The sequence below is a fragment of the Vespa crabro genome, chromosome 19 (assembly GCF_910589235.1).
Source record: "Vespa crabro chromosome 19, iyVesCrab1.2, whole genome shotgun sequence".
Lineage (NCBI taxonomy): Eukaryota > Metazoa > Arthropoda > Insecta > Hymenoptera > Vespidae > Vespa > Vespa crabro.
In genome coordinates, this window is record NC_060973.1 from 4872467 (window position 1) to 4893435 (window position 20969).

At 29.8% G+C, this 20969-nt stretch overlaps 4 protein-coding genes across 6 annotated transcripts; 2 read left to right on the plus strand and 2 right to left on the minus strand.

The window, feature by feature from the left end:
- Nucleotides 1–1132: 1132 nt before the first annotated feature.
- On the minus strand, nt 1133–8292 carry LOC124430922 (integrator complex subunit 6). The gene is made up of 9 exons (XM_046978172.1): nt 7378–8292; nt 7083–7160; nt 6324–6563; nt 6008–6188; nt 5197–5924; nt 4810–5085; nt 4125–4464; nt 3283–4023; nt 1133–3132 (listed from the first exon to the last, which is right to left on the minus strand). Exons 1-9 carry the CDS (start codon nt 7492–7494, stop codon nt 2924–2926), a joined length of 2910 nt encoding a protein of 969 aa, XP_046834128.1. The 5' UTR covers nt 7495–8292; the 3' UTR covers nt 1133–2923.
- A 982-nt stretch (nt 8293–9274) lies between these two features.
- LOC124430924 lies at nt 9275–11847 on the plus strand. Its single transcript, XM_046978173.1, has 8 exons — nt 9275–9596; nt 9681–9856; nt 10056–10165; nt 10238–10690; nt 10786–10849; nt 10924–11101; nt 11171–11345; nt 11435–11847. Exons 1-8 carry the CDS (start codon nt 9312–9314, stop codon nt 11695–11697), a joined length of 1704 nt encoding a protein of 567 aa, XP_046834129.1. The 5' UTR covers nt 9275–9311; the 3' UTR covers nt 11698–11847.
- A 213-nt stretch (nt 11848–12060) lies between these two features.
- On the minus strand, nt 12061–18861 carry LOC124430921 (TBC1 domain family member 9). Of its 3 annotated transcripts, none has more exons than XM_046978170.1 (19): nt 18609–18861; nt 17766–17932; nt 17332–17505; nt 17134–17230; nt 16874–17063; nt 16696–16772; nt 16569–16625; nt 16275–16479; nt 16002–16201; nt 15631–15923; nt 15345–15548; nt 14913–15244; nt 14618–14773; nt 14361–14546; nt 14087–14275; nt 13855–14017; nt 13434–13769; nt 13241–13350; nt 12061–13047 (listed from the first exon to the last, which is right to left on the minus strand). In XM_046978170.1, the coding sequence occupies exons 1-19, from the start codon at nt 18650–18652 to the stop codon at nt 12829–12831; spliced, it is 3399 nt and encodes a 1132-aa protein (XP_046834126.1). In that variant the 5' UTR covers nt 18653–18861; the 3' UTR covers nt 12061–12828. The 3 variants fall into 3 exon arrangements, with proteins under 3 accessions (XP_046834126.1, XP_046834125.1, XP_046834127.1); XM_046978169.1 differs by having other exon boundaries at nt 15631–15926; XM_046978171.1 differs by lacking the exon at nt 18609–18861 and adding an exon at nt 18149–18568 and having other exon boundaries at nt 15631–15926.
- A 492-nt stretch (nt 18862–19353) lies between these two features.
- Nucleotides 19354–20624, plus strand: LOC124430869 (cilia- and flagella-associated protein 20). Its single transcript, XM_046978041.1, has 3 exons — nt 19354–19579; nt 19664–20116; nt 20195–20624. The coding sequence occupies exons 2-3, from the start codon at nt 19841–19843 to the stop codon at nt 20498–20500; spliced, it is 582 nt and encodes a 193-aa protein (XP_046833997.1). The 5' UTR covers nt 19354–19579; nt 19664–19840; the 3' UTR covers nt 20501–20624.
- The last annotated feature ends 345 nt before the right edge of the window (nt 20625–20969 follow it).

The window sequence follows — 20969 nt, forward strand, 5'->3', positions numbered from 1 at the left end:
CTTGAAGCGTAAACGCTTTGTTATTCCAAGTTTAATGAATACAATGTTCATATTTTGTTTAAAGTTTTTTCGCGGTATTGTGTCCCTGTTTTACATTGTTATCGACATAAAAATTAGTGTAGTACATTGTATAAAAAACATTTCTTTCCAATACAGAAGAAAAAATAAAGTATAGGATTGTTTGTTAATTTAAGGAAGGGATATTATTTATGCAAAATATTTATGTATGGTCTAGGAGATTAAAAAATTGTTTAGAAATATAGTTCAGTTACATCAAATCCTAATCTATCTAAATTTTCAATTTTTAAACAAAATATGATTACCTGATTCATTTTAAAAATGCTTAATCAAAAATAGTTCATAACTTTGGCAAAAAATGTTTGTAAAACATAAAATCAATTATGTAATCTACAAATATTTTCTATAGTTATTCAATTAACATATATCTTACAAAATCGCACTTTGTGTTTTATACATTTAATTTTAATACTAAATTGAATATTTTAATACTAAATTCATTTAGTTTGGAGCCAATAAGCGTTTAGCATCATTGTCTTTTAGACTCAGCTAGGCTCCATTATTTACAACTAATCCGTGGAATATTTAAATTTCTCAATCGTTCAATAAATAAAAGTTATTCTATGTAGTTTATAGCTAAATGATTTACAAGTATCAAATCTATGTACATATATCACATAGGACCCCCAAACCAATTCTCAGATTGATTATCTTACTTGAAGTTAAACTTTTTATAAAAGGAAAAGTCGCTAAACGTCGATGATATGTCATGTTTTATTTACTTTTTTTTTTATTTTATTCCATAAAAATTCTATTGTTTTTTCGTCCATTTTTGAAAAATTTCAAAAATTTTTGGGAAAAGATTAATCGTTTAGATTTAAGTTAATATAAAATAAGATAATCATTCTGACAATGATTTTTCTTTCAATTAACTTACATAATATTTGGTCAAATTTCTATTATTTTATGTAAACTGTGTGTGATTGTGCTATTTTTAATAATTTTCACAAACAATTCACATGAGTAAATTTTCTCTAATCGCATTAAAATGGAAACTATTAATAGAGTAATAAAATCAATAATAATTTAATTACATCATAAATAAGCTCGGACATTTAACGTTTGTCATTAGTTTACTAAATTTGGTAATCATTAAAGTTTTACATGTATATTTACATCTTGCACATAAAGATAATGTAAAAATTTGTACAGTATTAATATATTGTACATATTCAGTTTTTTTACTTACAAAATTTCTCTTATATGAAAGTCAAAACGTCATGATAACATTATTTAATTTTTTTTAAATATTAATAAACATTACACAATTTAAAAAGGATTTTCTATTTTACTTATGATCTTTCATTCGAATGCTTTTGCATTAATAGCAGTTCTATGAAAATGCTTCAATGCAAAGCCAATCGAATATAAATACATTCTTACTTCAATCTTTAATAACGTCAGGCACTGTCAACCCTTTATGGAAAATGTTATAATACATTCCATTTTATAAATCATCTTTTGCTAGATGTAAAACTTATTCTTACAACAGTTTTTACGATAGCTACTCTGTCATATACATCGATGGTTTATACATATAATAAATTTAGGTGAAATAGTTCATTCCAACAAAACATTTTTCTACTTTCCATGATATTTTTAATTTAGCAAATTACATGATAAAATATGTATTAATCTTTGAATACAAAATATACACCTATGAAATCTCTGTTTGTAACAGAAGATATGTATTAAAGAGGAGAAAAAGCATAATAAACAAGAATAATATCAAATTTTCTCTTTATAAATTTACAGAAATTAGATCTCACTTCAACTTCATAACATGAATAATTTATATAACAAAATCTAACACAGTTCTTAAAACTGTGTCATGTTGGAGTTTCTTATGATATAGAATTCTTAATTATGATTTTACTTGAAAAATTATAGATTCAAACATATGAATCGTAATCAGATAATAAATATAACTTTTAGTTATATGGTTCTTTTCTGAATTTGATATGGGCTCTAAGGACTGTACAGCTGGTAGAATACCATTATTTGTTTGATTTATGTCATATTTACAATTCTCACAGCAGATAAAAAAGATTTTACTAGATTATTAAGTCAGATCACATTTCAAATATTGTACAAATAAGTATTTGTATAATATAATTGATCTTTAGATACTATTATACACCTCAAATTGTCTTGTATGCCTGCATCCAAGACTATAAATTGAAAGAAAGTTCATTTTTGAGAGGTGTAGACTGCATTGAGAATTGTAAATTGGAGTATAAAATATAATTAATATGCCTATTTAAACGAATTGTGTTCGCGTAATTGATAATGTTACTGTACATTGAATTTTTTTATCCGATAATCTATTAAAAGCAAATCATTTAATGTGCATTATGTTTTTTTTTCAAATCGATCAGATTTGTCCGATAAGAAATCTTAATGTCTTATTTATAAATTGCGTATATTTCTGTTCGTAATGTTGAAAAATCTGCAAATTCCAACTTTAGGAAGAATTTATTGTCATAATATAAGTTTTTAAGTATATACAGATAACAACAAAAAAACAAATTTTCTACCAACTGAACACTCATAAAATAAAAATATTAATTAAACGATATAAAAGAGTGGTATCTTCTTGGTTAACACCTAAAGTGCATTTATCAATAGAAATTGCTGCTACTATTCAAGCATTTTGCAATATTTATTTTTGAATATTACTATTCTTCTTCTTCTTTTCTTTTCTTTTCTTTTTTTTGTTTCTTTTTTAAAGTTAAAAGTATGCACAGCATGTGCTTTATACTCTATTGACTTTTTTTTATAAGTCATTTCAAAAAGAGCTTCATGCCTTCTTTAAAACAATCCTTTTTTACAAGACGATTAATGCCTAGCTTATTTTTGTGGCACCATTGTGATTCACCTTGTGATTCACTGTCCAAACGTCTTCTTGTATAGTCTTAAGATATTCTTCTAATAATGTTGCTAAATTACGTCTTTTAAAGCGTAATGATTCTTTAACAATGTCTTTCACAAATGCAAGTCGAATATCCAATGTTCCTTGAATTTGGTGCAGATGCGAAAATAATGTTGCGTGATCTGAAATAAAAGGATAGATTAAATATATGCAAACACACACACACACAATTATAATATTGAATTAAGAAGTAACGACCCCAATCTTATTACACATCGCGTTCTCACACACACGTGCACGCGCACACACACACAAAATAAAAATGAACTTACTTGTTCCCCGTCTTCGTACTTCTTTATAAACAAGTTCTCTGACCGATAAATTGTGTCTTCTTATATCCTCTAATTCTTTTTTCGTAAAGACCTTTTCTTTTTCTATCTTCGGTTCTCGTTTCTCTTCAACGTGATTCGTCAACCTTTCTTCAACTGCACTTTCAATTTTTACACTATTTTCGCTGCTATCATTAGAAGGCAGTCTATTACTTTCCACATTAACAAGATCTATCCTTTCACTTTTAACTTCACTTTTCAAGCTGTCAACATTATTAACTACAATTGGTGTTAAAGTAGGTGGACTATCCATATGATTATTAATATGTTCGGCTGAAATAGCCTCAAAAATAGGTATTGTTGGCATTTCCGCAAGTCCGTTCACTAATTTTTCTTGTGAACTTGCACATGGTGTATTTGTTACATGACTTGCATTCATTAAGTTTGGTGAAGTATTTAGTTCAAGATTCGAGAGCACTTGATTTTTGGTTTCATCCATCCAAGGTATTGGAGAACTTGGAGGTGTATTAGCAGGAGAATATGTAGGTCTTCGTACAATTACATCTTTCGGAATAGGACCTGGTTTTCTTTTATTTGGAGGTGGTCTTGGAACGGGTGTCCCTCCTCCATCGGCTGGTGGTAACGAACGCTTTATACCACCTTTTGATGTAGAAGATGTTGCTCCAACCATATCGATATCTGCTTCATCTACCATCATCCGTTTGTCTATTTTAAAAGGATTACCTACACATCCAAAATATAAATATTAATATTATTTAAAAGTGATTAATTAAATAATCTAAATAATAAAATAAATATTTTAAGAGGTTTCTGAAATTATTTACCAAACATATGTTGTCTAACAGGTACGCTTTCAATCTCTCTTAAAGGTGGTGTCATCCTTTTTAAATATTCCTGATAATTTCCCATCTGTGCTAAAGGCATCGAATGAACATAGTCATCATCCAATAATTTTGTGTGTAATAATCCAGGTTGCAAAAAATTTGCACGCATTCTCACAACTTGATCCAAAAGTGATTTTCTTGGGACATCAAAAGCATTACGATAGCTCTGTGCACCACGCTGTTGTTGTTGATTTTTTACTAAACCAACTACAAATCCACCAAATTCATTTAATTGATCTCTAAGTCCTGTGAATTTGTCTTGTAATAAAGGATGTGATACCTGCAAAAAATATCTTATTTCAATTTATCTTTTTTATTGATATCTAACAGAATCCATATATATGTATATATATATATATATATATATATATATATATATATATATATATATATATATATATATATATATACATATATATACTTATCCATATTATACATATATATATATACTTATCCATATATATATTATTATTCTTATTATTATTATTATTATTATTAATGCATGATTTAACAAAGTAATATTGATAATATATATATATATATTATATTGATATATATATATATATATATATATCTAATATTGATAATTGATAATATATATGAGATTCCCATATAAATCTCTTACCAAATCTTTTTTTAACGGTGTTCTAGGAATAACTCTAACGCCTTCTGTTATGGTAGTTGTACTAGCATTTGTTAAATTTTTGGTCATATTAGCAGCTGCAACTTGTTTGGAAATAACTTCGTTGCATAATCTATCAAACTCTATTTTAGCTTGATTTTTCAAACGTTTTAAATAATTTAAAACACTATATGATAGAGAATTATCCATGTTATCAGGTATTAAAGTTTGTGCTAATGGAGTAGGTGCACCCATTCTCGTTAATGCTCTCCTTAACGACTGCAATTAAAAATTCACAGAAAATTTAAATATAAATTCAAATAAATATAAAACTCGATATATAAATCTTCTCTATTGAATGAAATTGGATATAAAGAAAAAGCAACTTACTGCAGCATAATAAGTAGGCATGGTTCTCATATAATTCTGAAATTGTGTTCTCCATTCGTTTGTTGGTTTTAGCCTATGCACTTTAAATAATTCTTCCAATAACGGTAACAACACAGGATAATTATAGGGCATAACGAATAAATTTACACAAGTTAAGTTTGTGCTTGCTTTCAAATATCCAAAAGGATGGCCAACCTCACTGGACTTATAAGAATTTGCTACAAATACTTGCCAACATATTGTTGGTTGTTTTCTGGCTAAAATGTACTGCGTTAGTGGGCTGGGCTCCAATTCATATTTGTCAAATGGTAGATTTTCTATCACCATTGGTTCTTGACTGGTACAGGTAAACTTGACATTGGGATGTGCAGATCTTGGTGGCAGTGAACTAGCACTTAAGTCTGGCCAAAAACTTTCTGGAATTGGCCAAAAGCCAACCGCAAATCCTTTCTGTGCCGAACGTGGAACATAAATCAATCTTCTACAAGAATGCCATGCTGTGTTTCCTGGTATTGTTGGATTTGTAGAATATTGAGTTCTAGGGCCATTGTTAGTATTATTTTCATCTTCATTCTCATCTTCATCCTGATGTTGTACCTCATTAGAAAGCGGTGGAGGATCTGGCCCAATCTTTTCAAAATTTATTACTACGCCGGATTGAACTTTTTGTACTAACGAATCAATGCATTGCATCATCATTCTGAAGGATGTTATGCAATATGAGCGACCTACAATTCATAGATATAATTAATCGCTTTAATACTACTTTTATAATTAATAACGAAAGAAAATAATTTAGCTATTATAATACCTCCGGTTACTTCACACATCGCGTCTATCGGTGATGAATCACTTGCAACTAAACCCGTATCTCGTTCGATGGCCGGTGTTCCCGATAATCTTAACACCAAAGAAAATAGTCTTTGGTCCCATCTAAATGGTTCCTTTGTTAATTCCGATCCAGGTATAGGAGAATGCATTGGCAAAGTAAACTGGTAAAAAAAAAAAATGTTATGTAAAAGTGTAAATACTAATTACAAACCTTAATTCTATAAACTTGATCATATAAACTTGAGTGTGACCTTTGGATCGACCGTACAATATGAAGATATATTATAGCAACTTACATCTTGATGTACTCCACTATTGGTCGTATATTTTCCACCATCTGTTATAACAACAATTACAGATGGCTCTAAATAAAATGGACATCTTCCTTGACCATACGTATCAATCCCAGTTTGCATCCGATTTATATTTAAAACATCCAAAGCATGTTTTAATGCGGCACCTAAAGTTGTAAGGCCAACACATTGTAAATTTTTCAATTCGTTCATGAACGTCGCCAAATTTTCCTTCCAACCAGCCTAGAACACAAATACAATTCTATTAGACATATATTAGATAGATTTCTCGTAGTATAGTATTTAAAAATTTCGCGCGCAAGTACTTCGATAAACAAAAAGAGAGGGCGCTAAAGGCGCTTCCCCGCGGTAAAGCTGTCGCCGCACAGCATGCGGTACCCATAATGCAGCTCTTCCGCAACGGAAGGTATGGTAGCAAGTGTGTATTTCATGTTATTACTTCCCCACATAGCTATCAATTGTTCTTTCGTATAACAGAAAATGTGAGCGAGGTTATGTTCGTAAGCGAACCTTCATGCGGCATCGTCTTATTGTTTAAAGGAATGCAATTATGAAAACCATAACGAGAACATATTCGGCCAAATTGTATGTAGAAGCGCCAGTAGTAGTATGGAATCAGGAGAAAGAGAGGGGGAAGAGAGAGAGAGTAATATAGGTGGATGAAAGAGAAAGAAGAGGTGAGGGAGGGGGGAATGAGAAAGACAGAGAAATAGGGAACGTTAAGCAAGGAATACGACGTACCTTGATATTCTGGGGCGGATCTTCGAAGGTCAGGAGCATATAACGATCTCCGCGGCTCTCCGGTGATCTTTGTCGTACCTAGAAAAGTATTTTTGATTTACATGCAAAGAATAACAGGAATTTATCGCGAATGTAACACGCTGTTCTTTCTTTATTTCTCTCTCTCTCTCTCTCTCTCTCTCTCTCTCTCTCTCTCTCTCCCTCTCTCTTTCTCTCTAACACACACAACGACGAAATGACGGAGACACTCGCGACAACTTTACGCCCGGTTAGGAAAGCTGTCTGTCTGGCGTACCTTCACGAAAGTCTCCACTGCGCTCTTGGCTACATCCAAAAGCGTGGGCCGCCCGCCCAAATAAACCCTCTGATTCATGGAGGCCGATGTGTCGATCAAAAAGACTATTATGGTCATCTTCGCGAGGTGAACCCGCTCGTTCTCGAGGTCGTAACTGCGGCCCGAGAGACCTCCCGTAGTTGGAACTAGCTAGCTAGGAGCCCTACGACGGCGTGGCGCATAGCTGCTTCGACCATTGAACGCTTCTGAACACGCTCCGAAAAACTTCTCTTTTATCGTAACGGCGCTCGTTTGCTCTCTTTCGTTCTCTCTCTCTCTCTCTCTCGCTCACTCTCTCTCTCTCTCTCTCTCTCTCTCGCTCACTCTCTCGTACTCTATCTCTCCCACTCTCTCTCTCGCCCCTCTCTCTCCCTCCCACCCTTTGTCCCTCTCTCTCTCCCTCTTTCTCTCTCTTTGCTTCTCTCGCGTTGCGTGCTGTTTTCTACACCGATCCGATTTTGCTGCTACGCCGTACGAATCTGCTTCTGGTATTCTCTCAAATATATGTTAGCGGTAGAAGTGCGAAACAGCAGCTGAAATACAAGCACCGGTCGCGGATTGCGAGTTGTGAATCGGACAGGTCTGTCTGCCAGCCTGTCCGCCTGGTCTTGTCTTCCTCATGCTTCCCCCACCCTTACTCTTTCTTTCACCATCTCTCTCATTTGCACACATACGTTCATCGTAAATCTCTCTCCTTCTAACTCCCCCACCCTTTCACCATTTGCCCTCTCTCTCTTCCTCTCACTTTCTGTGTATCTATCTGCTTCTTTCTCGCTCGCAACGTGCTAATACTCACGCGCTCGATTCTATTTACTTCGTTTTACTCGCCGAAAAGCTATCGTAATTCTCTTTCCCACTTTTATTGCTCGAACTTATATGTGTATATATATATATATCCTTTTTTTTTTATTCGTTTCTATATTTTAATTAATTCTTTATTATGTTGTTTTGGTATTAAGATTGCGTATTATGGTATAAAAAATTAATTATAAAAAAGTACCAAATGGATTCCACCAATAATATTTCAACATTAAAAATATTAACCAATATTAACTATGTCTATAGTGATTGGTTGTTGCATATGTCGAGAAGTTGTCATAATTATCAGCGATTGATTATAAACAAATCATATGATTGCAATCAACAGAAACTTTGCAAGTTGAAAACTCTACTGCTGTCATCTATATTCTTTCAACGATTCATCTTCCTTTGTTTTTCAATCTCGTCATTGGCCTTTCAACTTTTATTTTATGTTCTTTAATTCGTTCAAAATACTTCTTAAGATCAAGTATTTATAATTAATAGAAATAATCAATATTTTATGCAGATTTTTGAAATAAAAGAACAATATAAAAAGTTAAGATTCAAAGGCCATCTTCCGACGTGAATATCAAACTATTTAAATTCGAATACGAGACTTCATTCGTTGCGACTCTAATGTTTTATATTCAATGGCCGTCCAATTTGAATTTTTGCGCGAAAATTTAAATGTGTGTAAATATAAACATGGTATTTTCGTATTGACTCAATACATGTAATATATTACATAGCATATTATGAAAACTTGAACACTTGTTTACATTATCTTTAGATCAAATATTTAAACAATTTGTATTATAACGTATTTAGAAGTTATAAAAAAAATATAAATTATAGTAAAATATATTTGTGATTGAAAATTATTCTTTCAATGTTAATTATCGAATTTATAAAAATCTTTTGTTTAATTAATAAAATTAACGAAACAATTCTTTTTAATTAACGAAACAAATAATACGATTAGATAAAATATTGCCTTTACTTATCTGCTTTTTATTACCCCTTCAATTTATTGATCGAATGTTATATCACAAAAAGCATGCGCATATGTATCACACGTAAATTCGTGAAGAAGGATGTCCTACAGATATTTATACGTTGTCCTCAGTTTTATTGTAATTTTTCACGGTATAAACGGTGAAATTTCTGTAAAAAAAAATGAAAAACATATCGATACTGCGAATAATTACGACGCCTGTTTTGAAAGTTTCGACGTCCACACTAATAAAATCATTAAAACCGAAGATTCATGTGATCTTGGTGCAAAATATTTAAATGTAATGGATCTTGAATCTAGAGAAGACTGTTTTAAATATTGTTGTAATACAGATAAATGTGATGTCTTTATATTTGAAGAAAAAGTAAGTATCAATATTATTTACAATTTACTATTTGTTTATTCATTCAAATTCATTAGTATGATATTATATCGCATGAACTATTAGAAACCAGGAAGTTGTTACTTGTTCGAATGCGGACCACTTGAAGACTTCAAATGTAAATTTACCAATCATGTTAATTACACAAGTGCAGTACTTACGAATTACAATATACGCAATCATGCTCAATTGGAAGAAGAAATTCAAATTTCTCGACATGAACACGAGTTAAAATCATTAAGGTAAATTACGTATTAAAGTTTCATATATATATTATATAATTGTATATAGTTTGTATTCTACATTAAATAGTACCAATCAAAGATGACCAACATATCATAATAATTGATTTATATATATATATATATATATATATATATATATATATATATATATATATATATATATATATAAATCAATTATTATACATGAACTTTACAGAAAACTTTCCAATGTTCCACCGGTTGAGTATGCTGCTACAGAACACACTGTAAAGCCAAGTGTTACTGTAACATCGAGTCCAATTTTAACAACACCGCCAGCTAAACGAGGTAACATGTTTGAGTTTTTAATGAAATATAAAATTTATAGTTGTAACACTGGATTTTTGTTAATAAATATAGGTTGCAGTCATAATCAATACGAGTGTCGTTCATCTGGAGACTGTATAGCAATATACAATGTTTGCGATGGTATTCCACAATGTGCTGATGGTTCTGACGAAGCAGCAGACCTTGTATGTCCTACTGAAAAGCCAACTGTCTCAGCTTCGGTAGTGATACAAGGACCATCCCCGCAATTACCATCTAATGTTATGAATTATCATCAAATAATAAATCAACGCAAAGAAATTTATCCTCGTGGTCCAGAAAATAATCCAAAGCCATGGGAATTATCAAATTTAGCGCATCAAGTATTGTCGCAACCGCAAAATCTTTTATATCCAGTACAAATGGAAAAAAGCTTTGGTTCACCAGCTTATCAGTGGGATTATCAACCAATATATGAACAAAACAAAGATTCCTATGTCCCAGGAAATTCTTATCATGGACAAAATAATTTTAATGCGTATGATCGTTAGTATAAAATTGAAGATATGTAATGTTAGACTGCAATTTACTAGTAATGTAAAATGTAATGATATTAAGTTAATACTGTATTTTGTTTCTAGAAAACCAGCCTCATAGTTTTAATAACAAAGGACCTAACGTTATAGGAGAACCTGATGTAGACGGGTAATGAGAATGAAATCTAATTTTTAATTATTAATTTTTTTAATGGTTCGTAGACTTAATAATCTGTGTTTTAGTAATGTTTACGCTGATTCGAAAAATCCTTATCCATCACACTTTTCGTTAACACCTAACAAAGGAATGTGGCAAGAGGCTCAAGTTCAGTTAGTACCATCAATAACACCAAATCTTCCACAAAAATTGGACAATTACTTAAGTAAAGATACAAAGAATACAGTATCACCACCTTGTGAGGTCAGTTAATATTTTTCATATACATTATATTTATAACATTTATGTAATGTAACATACTAATTATTTCAGACATCCGTACAACATACTAATACATTAATTAAAGAGAAAGAGCACGGTAAAGTAGATAAAAAGAAACAGGAAGAAACATCAAATATTAAAACAGATAAGCATAATACAGAAAAATCGAATACAACAAAAATTGACGTTTCCAAACAAAATCATGGACATAAAAGTGAATTAACAGGTATGAAAAAAAGTTATATATAAATGTAAGAAGTAAATTGCATAAAAAATATGTTTGATTTTAACTGCGATTATATATACTTTTTATAGATCATAAAAGTATAATTTTGGAGAATCGTGAAAAAGAACATGAAAAAAGTGCTGTAGTTGCAGAGTATCTTCAACAAACAAATGACAATGACAATCTAAGACCAAAAGGTGCAATAATTTCCTTGGCATTAGGATTAATAACTACAGCTATTACTGCTGCATTAATAGCTTATCTATTACGAAGAGTAAAAAGACGTGGACATCGTGGACACGGACCTTATGCTCACGATCCTGATTATTTAGTTAATGGAATGTACCTTTAATTATATTAAAACAAGTTTACTGATAGATCCCTATAATTTTACTAATCATATAATGTTAATATGTTTCCAAATTTCATCAATTTCATTCGATGAATTTTCAATTTTAATGACGCGTATTGCAGTAAAGAATAAATCATTGTTAAAAAAGAAGATTGTAACAAGTAGAATATTTTACATTGATAATCATATATAATGTTTTTAAATGTTTTAATTTCATCATTTTATCTCGTACTTCTGAAAATGATAAATGATAGACAATTTATTACATTTATGTGAAAAAAACTTTCTTTACAAATATGATTAGTATTACAAATATAATTAATATTACAAATATAATTAGTGAAGAAATTTAGTAAATCTTTGTACTGAAATATTATTTTTTAATGTATTAACAAGACGATGTATGATAAATGATACAAAACATTCACTTTGATTCATATTTGTTAAATATTTTTGCATTATATACTGTTTATTACCTGAGGCATCTTATATTCAAACAGCACGAATCTTAAAATTATAGGACTAATAGTTATACTGAATGTTTTCTATTGTTATTATACAAATGTTCTGTTATTTCTTTCTCCTTTTTTTTTTCTTTTCTTTTTCCTTTTTTTTTTTTTTTTTTTTTTTATTTCTTTTCTGAATATATCTTTGAAAACATAGGCCAATATGTTTAGGTGTAATCCATCGTTAATACAATGTTGTAAATATATTACTCGTACAAGCAACGTGCGTAATCATGCATTATTTTACATAATATGTTAGTTCCTTACATTTCAAATATACATGTTCATTATAAAAGAGACGTGCATATATCGAGATTACTTTAATATATATTTTATATTAAAGAAAAAGGATATACTTTGGAAAAGTATCTATGATGTTCAAATAAGAATACAGTGCTTTATATAAACAGTGTTACGATTAGATTTATGTCATATCATTTTTATCTTTTTCTCACGATTACAACTATCCTGATTTGAAATTCGATAAGTGCTTGAATTTTTATCTATGCAAAGAAAAAAAAGTTTAAAATATTTATTTAAAATACTTCAATATACTTGTTAAAATATTCAAGACAATCTATCGCATAAAAAATTATATTGCACTTATGTTTATATGAGATGTACATCATACATTTATTACTGGAGTATCAGACAAGGAATGAACGCGATTAAATCTGCGATTTTTAAGGATTACCATTGCTTCTGCAAGATCGGCTCTTTTACTAAAAAAATCAACTATCGGTGGACCAGTTAATGCAGATGCTAGAAATTGTTCAATAGTTATCGACCAATCGGGATCTGAACAAGATGATGTACTAGGTGGATTTCCATTGCGATCAGGCGACTATAAAGAAAGATTATTTTGAAAAATATAATAGAAATATATATTTATATTATCTTATATATATATATATATATATATATATATATATAAAATATATATTATATATATATAATATATTATATATATTATATATATAAATAATATAAAGAATATGAAAGTATTTAAGTATGGAAGGTAATATCGTTTCAGTTACCGAAGATATATGTTGTACGGCAGAAGCAGCTAACAATAAACTATCTTCAGATTCATCTCGACTAATATTTAATTTTTTCCCCACATCACCTAGTTGTAGCAGAAGAGTACCTAGTGACAATTTCAACAAGCATGTAACAGTTAATTACAATAATTAAACAATTAGATATTAAAAAATAAAATAATAATAATACCTATTGATGCTATACTATGGTATGTTTCTTGTTCTTCTAATTGTGCTGGAAACATATCGTAAAGTGTTTTCCATAATGCTATGAAGTGACGTTGAGACATTTTTGGCACCACTTTTAAATCTAAAGGACTATCTCTTGATGCAATCATAGAGCGTAAACTGTCCATACTCTGTATTTCCCACGACTGATCGCCATGTTGACTGTTCATGCTTGTTGATCGTGATAACGTACCCACTGTTGGTTCTTCCGCTACACTGATCGGCATTTCTAAGGAAGCCACACTCTGTTCCATACTATCAAAAAAATCTGTTGCTTCTGCTGCTACTTCAGCTCCATCTAACCAGTATAATCGCTTACACTTCTACTACTATGTATAATAAAAATTTTCCATTGATGATGCACAATGAAAATTAATATTTACCTGAGTGCGTGGGTGAGTCAAAATCGGCAGGTGTAAGAAGAGGTGGTAAGTGTAGAGTATAAAGAAGTTTCAACCTTTGTGTTTGATCAGCTGTTGCAGTCATTCCAATAGCTTGTACTAATTCTCGAAAATTTAGTAAACCATCACGATTACGATCCATTAACTAAAAATGTATAATATTATTTACATGTATGCTCCAAAGTTATAGTCACATTTATAATCATAAACTTACACGAAATAATCGAGCAGAAAGAGATTCAGCTTGTGTACATTTACCCCATGGTGACAAACCACCAAATAATATTCTAAATAACTCAAAGTCTATTTTATAAGCTTCATATGGTGGTTGTGTAGGATCGTATCTGTCAGGTTCAGATTTTCGCTGGCTCATCAATTCCTCCCTCACTAATGCTAACAGTTCCTATGGACATTCGAATGTATTCTATATGTATAATGAAACATTATATATTTAATTATATTAGTTATTGTATATAAAAAAGTTATACCTGTAATTCCTCCATTGTCATATATTTATCCACAATAACACTTCTTATTACATTTTTTTCTATTCCTTCTTCTAAACTTTGAACTACTCTAAGTCTATGTTTCAAACGAAGCCTTTCAATTCCTCCAATAGTCAAGGAGCCATATCTTACATATGATTCATGTATTAATGTCTGGACAGATATACTCTATAAGAAAGACAAAACAAAAATATTTACACAATCCTTTCATTTTATTTTTATAATACAAATAAACTTACTCTATTAAGTGTAGCATTATCAACTGGTCTAGGAAGAATAGGACCTTCGTCATTGTAAACACCTCCTAAATAATCTGTTAACAATTGCATAGCCTCCCCATCATCACGACAATTAAGGAGTTTATCTTGATTCCATTGTAGCACTGTTAATGCTATCTAGTACAAGAAGAAATACCTGTTTAGATCAAGTTATTTTTGTATATAATATATTCTACTATCGCTAGATAATTTTTATTTATAAGATCTTATAATATCAATTATATTCAATGAAATTTGTTTCAATAATGAAGTTTACCTGGAAAATGACCTTAGCTCCATCATAAAAGAAACAATCCATAATATTTACAGCACTACTTGTTGGCATTACACTTAAAAATATTGTTAAAAACCAAGAGAGTGATATGACTTTTATAAGTCCAAGATCTTGTAGTCTAGCATGCAGATCTGGTAAATATTCTGCAGCTAATTCTTCTAAGAGACCTTGATCGACAAGAGCACCAACGACACGCCGATCGTAATAATCAGGTAATAAAGATTCACAAACATTACACAACTGCCAAAAAGCAGATTCTTCTGAGCAGTATATTAAAAGTACTGAAGCTACTATGTTCATAGCTTGACAGTATCCTATTGTAGAGAAACGAACAAAATAATTTTAAAGATTAGATTTAATAAAATGCAATAACGGTATAACGACGACATTAATAATAATAATAATAATAATAACCAATTTGTGGATTTCTCCATGCATAAGCAGATAATACCCTCCTTAAAGCACTGATACCGGTATCCGATTGAAATGCAGGATGTTCCGGTAAAGATCTATGCAAATCTCTCTCTATTTCTTCATTAGCTTGGCAAGATTTACCCAATGACTTATCAACCAAAGATTTATAAAGATCTGAATTGATGGCCATCTCATTTAATGCGCCTAGTATCAAAAATCAGACTTTGCATTTATAAAAATTTCCTTACTATTCTTATATTACAAAGATGGATAAATTTTCTATTACCAGAAAAAGTAAGCCAAACTTCTCCTCTTAAAGACTGCGGAATTCCTTGAATTACAAGCTTTGCCATTTCTACAGTCCGATACATTGTAACACCCCGGCCATATTCTGCAAAATGAAGTTCCCATTGCTTTTCCTTAGCTTCTTGTTTTAAAGCTGCTTCACTACTAAGCGGAGCTTTAAAAAGTGTCATTAACGGAGGTTGAGGTTTCCATGTTTCTACAAGCTTCATATCCTCAGAGTTATTAAAACTATTTGTTGAAGTATTTTGCAAATTCAGACTGTTACCAGGCTGTCTACTTGAAAAGAATTAAGCATTTCAACATATAATATACATTATTTCTATCATTAAACATAATTTTTGGCGAACTTACAAATGCATTAATTTTGATTTAGCCAATAGTTCAGATATTTTCTGAACTACAAAATCTCTGTCTTGAATCTGAGCAAATAAAAATGATGCACGTGCTGTAGTTACTAATATTGATTTATTTACAGAGGAGGATTGATTTTCTGCTGATTCAACAAGTCGTACTTCTCTTAGTGGTATAACTAAACTTACTAATTTTCTTACCTAATGAATTATTAATGATATATGAAAACTTTTTATTAAAATTCATATCATTCCGTTTTATACAGATATTTACCCTACTGTCAAAGCAGAGATAGTTCTGTGACAGATATATCTTTCCCCAAACATATCGCTTATTGTATGGAGTCCATAAGGTTGCATCAATATTACCATCTAATTTTTCACTTCCTGGTAATCTAAATTGTAACCTGTATGCTTCTGAATGTGCTCGAGCATCAAGATCCCTTTTTAAGAACGATGGTTTCTTGGGTACATTTTTACTAAAGACAAATAAATTTCATAAGTAATATCTATTATTTATTAAAAGAAAAATCATAATTGTATCAAAGCAATACAAAAATATACACACCTTAATTTATTCAATAGTTCTCTGTCCTCATTGAAACCACTCTTTTCATCAATGAGCCTATGAAAAATTATGTATAGACTTGTACCAGTTTCACCTATAATGGATGGATAAAAGTTCGAAAAAGTACCTTTTCATGGCGATATTTGTAAGTTGTTCCATTAATGAATATGTCTCCGATTTGTGCAGAAACATAGAAAAGTAATGCTAAAAAATAAAATAATAGATGAATGTTTTTAGCGATGATATCTTGCCATGATATATTAATTATTTTAAAATAACAGTAACATGTAAATAGAACTTTTTACCTCTTTATTATCACGTGTTACAACACGTATACTATCTGGAATTAATATGGAATTTGTTTTACCCAATTCAATAATATCTGCCCATCTTATAACTAATTTTGTCTCTCTTGCTAATATATAAGCATAAAAGCACATATGATTTACAGACAGATATAGCCATCCTTGCCTAGGTATTCGAGATTTCCAATAACTATGAGAAAGAAATATGAAATTATCTGGCATTAGATTTGTAATTTTATTAATTAAGTAAATATAAATACCTGCAAGAATAATAATTGACCAATTTGTCTTCTTTTGGTATATTAAATAACTGATGAAATTTAAAAGATACTGTCTTAAATGCTGCTGGATCTTCTTCTGCAAATAACACATTTCTTTTCTTATATAAATATACTTATACAAATAAACTTATTTATTTAAATGCGTATAATTAAAAAAGATATAGTATAATAATTTACCATCAGCAAATTGACAATCTGGAATATTATTTGCAATAACAGATTGAATTTTACAACAAACAAATTCTGTTATATCTTCTTCTGTGTCAAACGATTGGAGTGTATCCATTAAATTCGAATGAAGCCATTCCCAATCTTGTAAAATTTCTTCATGAGTCAAAGAACATGATATCTCTATGAAGTAAAAGAGAAAATATGTTTGTCAGATTTTCATACTAAAATATAAAACATGTTCAACTTTTAATTTTAAAACATGTTCAACTTCTAATTTTAACATTTAACATAATACTTTTTATTAGAAAATAACTCATTGTAATCATTTTTAATGATATTGATTTATTAGAATAATATGTTACATATTTATGTATACACACAATATTTGTTATAATCTATGTTTCAAATAATAAATAATTTGTTATTAATTATTTTATTACCCCAATAAACTTCTGACGACGGCGTTTGATGCAATATTCTGAATGGTGCTGGTTTGGTATCAAATACACTGTCCAATGTTCCTACCAATATGGAAGTAAGGCCTTTTGTTTTTCCATGGCCTTTACGGCGTTGTAAAACAAAATATACCGTTGTCTGTTCATTTACCCTATTAATAAACGAATCACTAATGTAATCACAATTTAATAGTGAAAAAAAATTATATATTATAAATAAAATTCAATAGTGAATTGAATAAGTAAGTAATGTCAAAAATAAACGAATATTAATATATTCGTTAAGTAAAGTAGTAACATTATTAAAGTAACTATCATTATTCGAAAAACGCGCTAATTTTTGTCCTATCGAAATATCAAGTTCGTACTTTTATTATTAACACGTCAACACATCTTGGAACATCTGTCGCGTTAACGTGAAAATTTTATATCTCTTGCTTAAATAAAACTTATTGGGATATTAATGTTTTTAGATTAAATATTTATTATATTTAAATGTAACGGAATTTTTATTGCGTTTGTATGATTTACGTTCGTACACATATCATACATAAACGCACGAACAATCATATTGACATATGCTAAAGAGACTTATGCACGAAATAATAAAAATAAATACATATATCTTCGATATTATTTCGTTATCCAAATTAAATTATAAAAGATGTAAATTTTCAAATACAACATGGAACATGACAGAGAAGTCACAGTCTGACAGAGAGAACAAATAATTTGTTTAGTTGAAACGTAAAAGATCTGCTATCAGCTGTAATTGACATATATTATAAACAGCAGGTCCATCTTCAAGTGTAAAACATTAAAGTTTACCACAAAGCATTAGCCAGTAGAACCTCCTTTGGCTTTACCCACATAGCGACTGCTTATTCATCCAGTATAAATATGGCACTAAGGCCACGATCCTGAATGTTTTATCGTATATAAGAAAAAAAAATTCAACCAATCTTATGGGCCTATTGTGTGAAAAAATTTGTCAAGAAGATAAACACCGACACACGAACTTTACGGCATTATATTTTACCACCACCACTCGCCATCGTCAGCTGCTGATCTATGAATGCATATACATATGTATGGGATATCGACTGTACGTGGGATGGTCCATCATCGACCGGTGTCGCCGCTCTCGCGACGTTAAATGTTATTGAAATATGTTCTCCATCTTTATTTTCTTTTTGTTCGAAATTCAACCGCGAAAATTCATAATTAATCGTTATTAAATAATTTCATGTTCAAGATTAGTTCATACACTAATGCTAATTACGCTGATTTCGACAAATATATCATTACTCATTACTTTCCTGATGGCACGCTATACATATATGTGTATAATGTGTATATACACGTATATACATATGTAGCATCTAATTAAATATATGCAACAAAGAAAAATAAATGTTTTGTCAGCTATGCAATCTTTTTCTTTTTTACTTTTTTGTTTATTGGAAATATTATTTTATAATATTATCATAATATCATTTGTAATTTCCATAATCAATGTTTACAAATTATTAATATTAACCTAATTATGCAACTATATTAATTCGATTTCTGTAATTTACTTTCGTTTTAATCATTTCGTATATTCATAGATTTGAAATTTATATCAACATTTCGTGAAATTATTCGCAAGTATAGATTTATCGATTGATATTCATTATTAGTGAGCTAAGCTGTTAAAATACCGTACCGGCAATCAGAGTTCTATACATACAATATCCGCTACATTTCGTTGGAGAAAAGAAAATTCACTGAGGATAATATTTATTTTTAATAAAAATGTATGAATGTTAAGTGATTATATAAATTTACTTGTCTACATACGTACAATAAAAATGATTTTCTTTGATTGATTATCCATACAGAGAATTATTTGGAAACGTGAGATTTTATAATGGAAAAAGGTTAGGTTACTTTTTCTGTAATTTGAGACGAAATTTTAATACCTACGATTGAACATATCTTTAAGTACAACATTCTTAAGAGAGAACACATATTTTAAAAGAAATTTCGAATAAAAAAATTTACAAGAATCATTAAATATGTTCAAAAACACATTCCAAAGTGGTTTTTTATCCATTTTGTATAGCATTGGTAGTAAACCATTACAAATATGGGATAAAAAAGTGAGAAATGGTCACATTAAAAGAATTACGGATAATGACATACAAAGTCTTGTATTAGAAATTTTGGGCAGTAATGTGAGTACCACCTATATTACATGCCCAGCAGATCCAAGGAAAACGTTAGGCATAAAATTGCCATTTTTGGTAATGATTATAAAAAATTTGAAGAAATATTTTACTTTTGAAGTTCAGGTAAACACAATTTCAATATAAATCATATTAAGATAAGATCATTCTGGCATGTATTTCAAAAAACATTTCTTATTTTAGGTTATTGATGATAAAAATGTACGACGTCGATTCCGTGCAAGTAATTATCAATCAACAACTAGAGTAAAACCATTCATATGTACTATGCCAATGAGACTGGACGATGGATGGAATCAAATACAGTTTAATTTAGCAGACTTCACTCGCAGAGCATATGGAACGAACTACGTAGAAACTTTAAGAGTTCAAATTCATGCAAATTGTCGAATACGTAGGGTATACTTTTCCGATAGATTATATTCTGAAGATGAATTACCAGCAGAATTTAAATTGTTTCTACCGATACAAAATAAAGCAAAATGTTAAACACATTAGATAGATCTTTTACACAGTAGGATATTTTGAAGAATATTTTCATTTTCATAAAAAATTAACATGTGTTACAGTAACTCTAAATAGTGATCCTAATAAATGTAATTATTTATAAGAATTTTGCTTATATTTTGTTCGTTTTTCTCGCTGTTATTTACACCGTTATTTAATCCATATCCTGACGGAAATTAAATTATAACGGGATTTAAATTATAAAACCAAATTTTATACAATACGACACAATTCTATCAAATAAAAAATCAAAATCTTATTTAATTATTAAAAATACCTTGGTTTTAATTGTTACAAAATAACAAGTTTAATTGGCACAATTTTGATAAAAGAAATCGTAAGTACGATGTGTACCTCGTATAACGTAACAATAATTCAATGAAAACTTTTTAATTTTTTTTAAATCTAATGGAACTGAACGATATAAAACGACATAAAATATATTATAAAA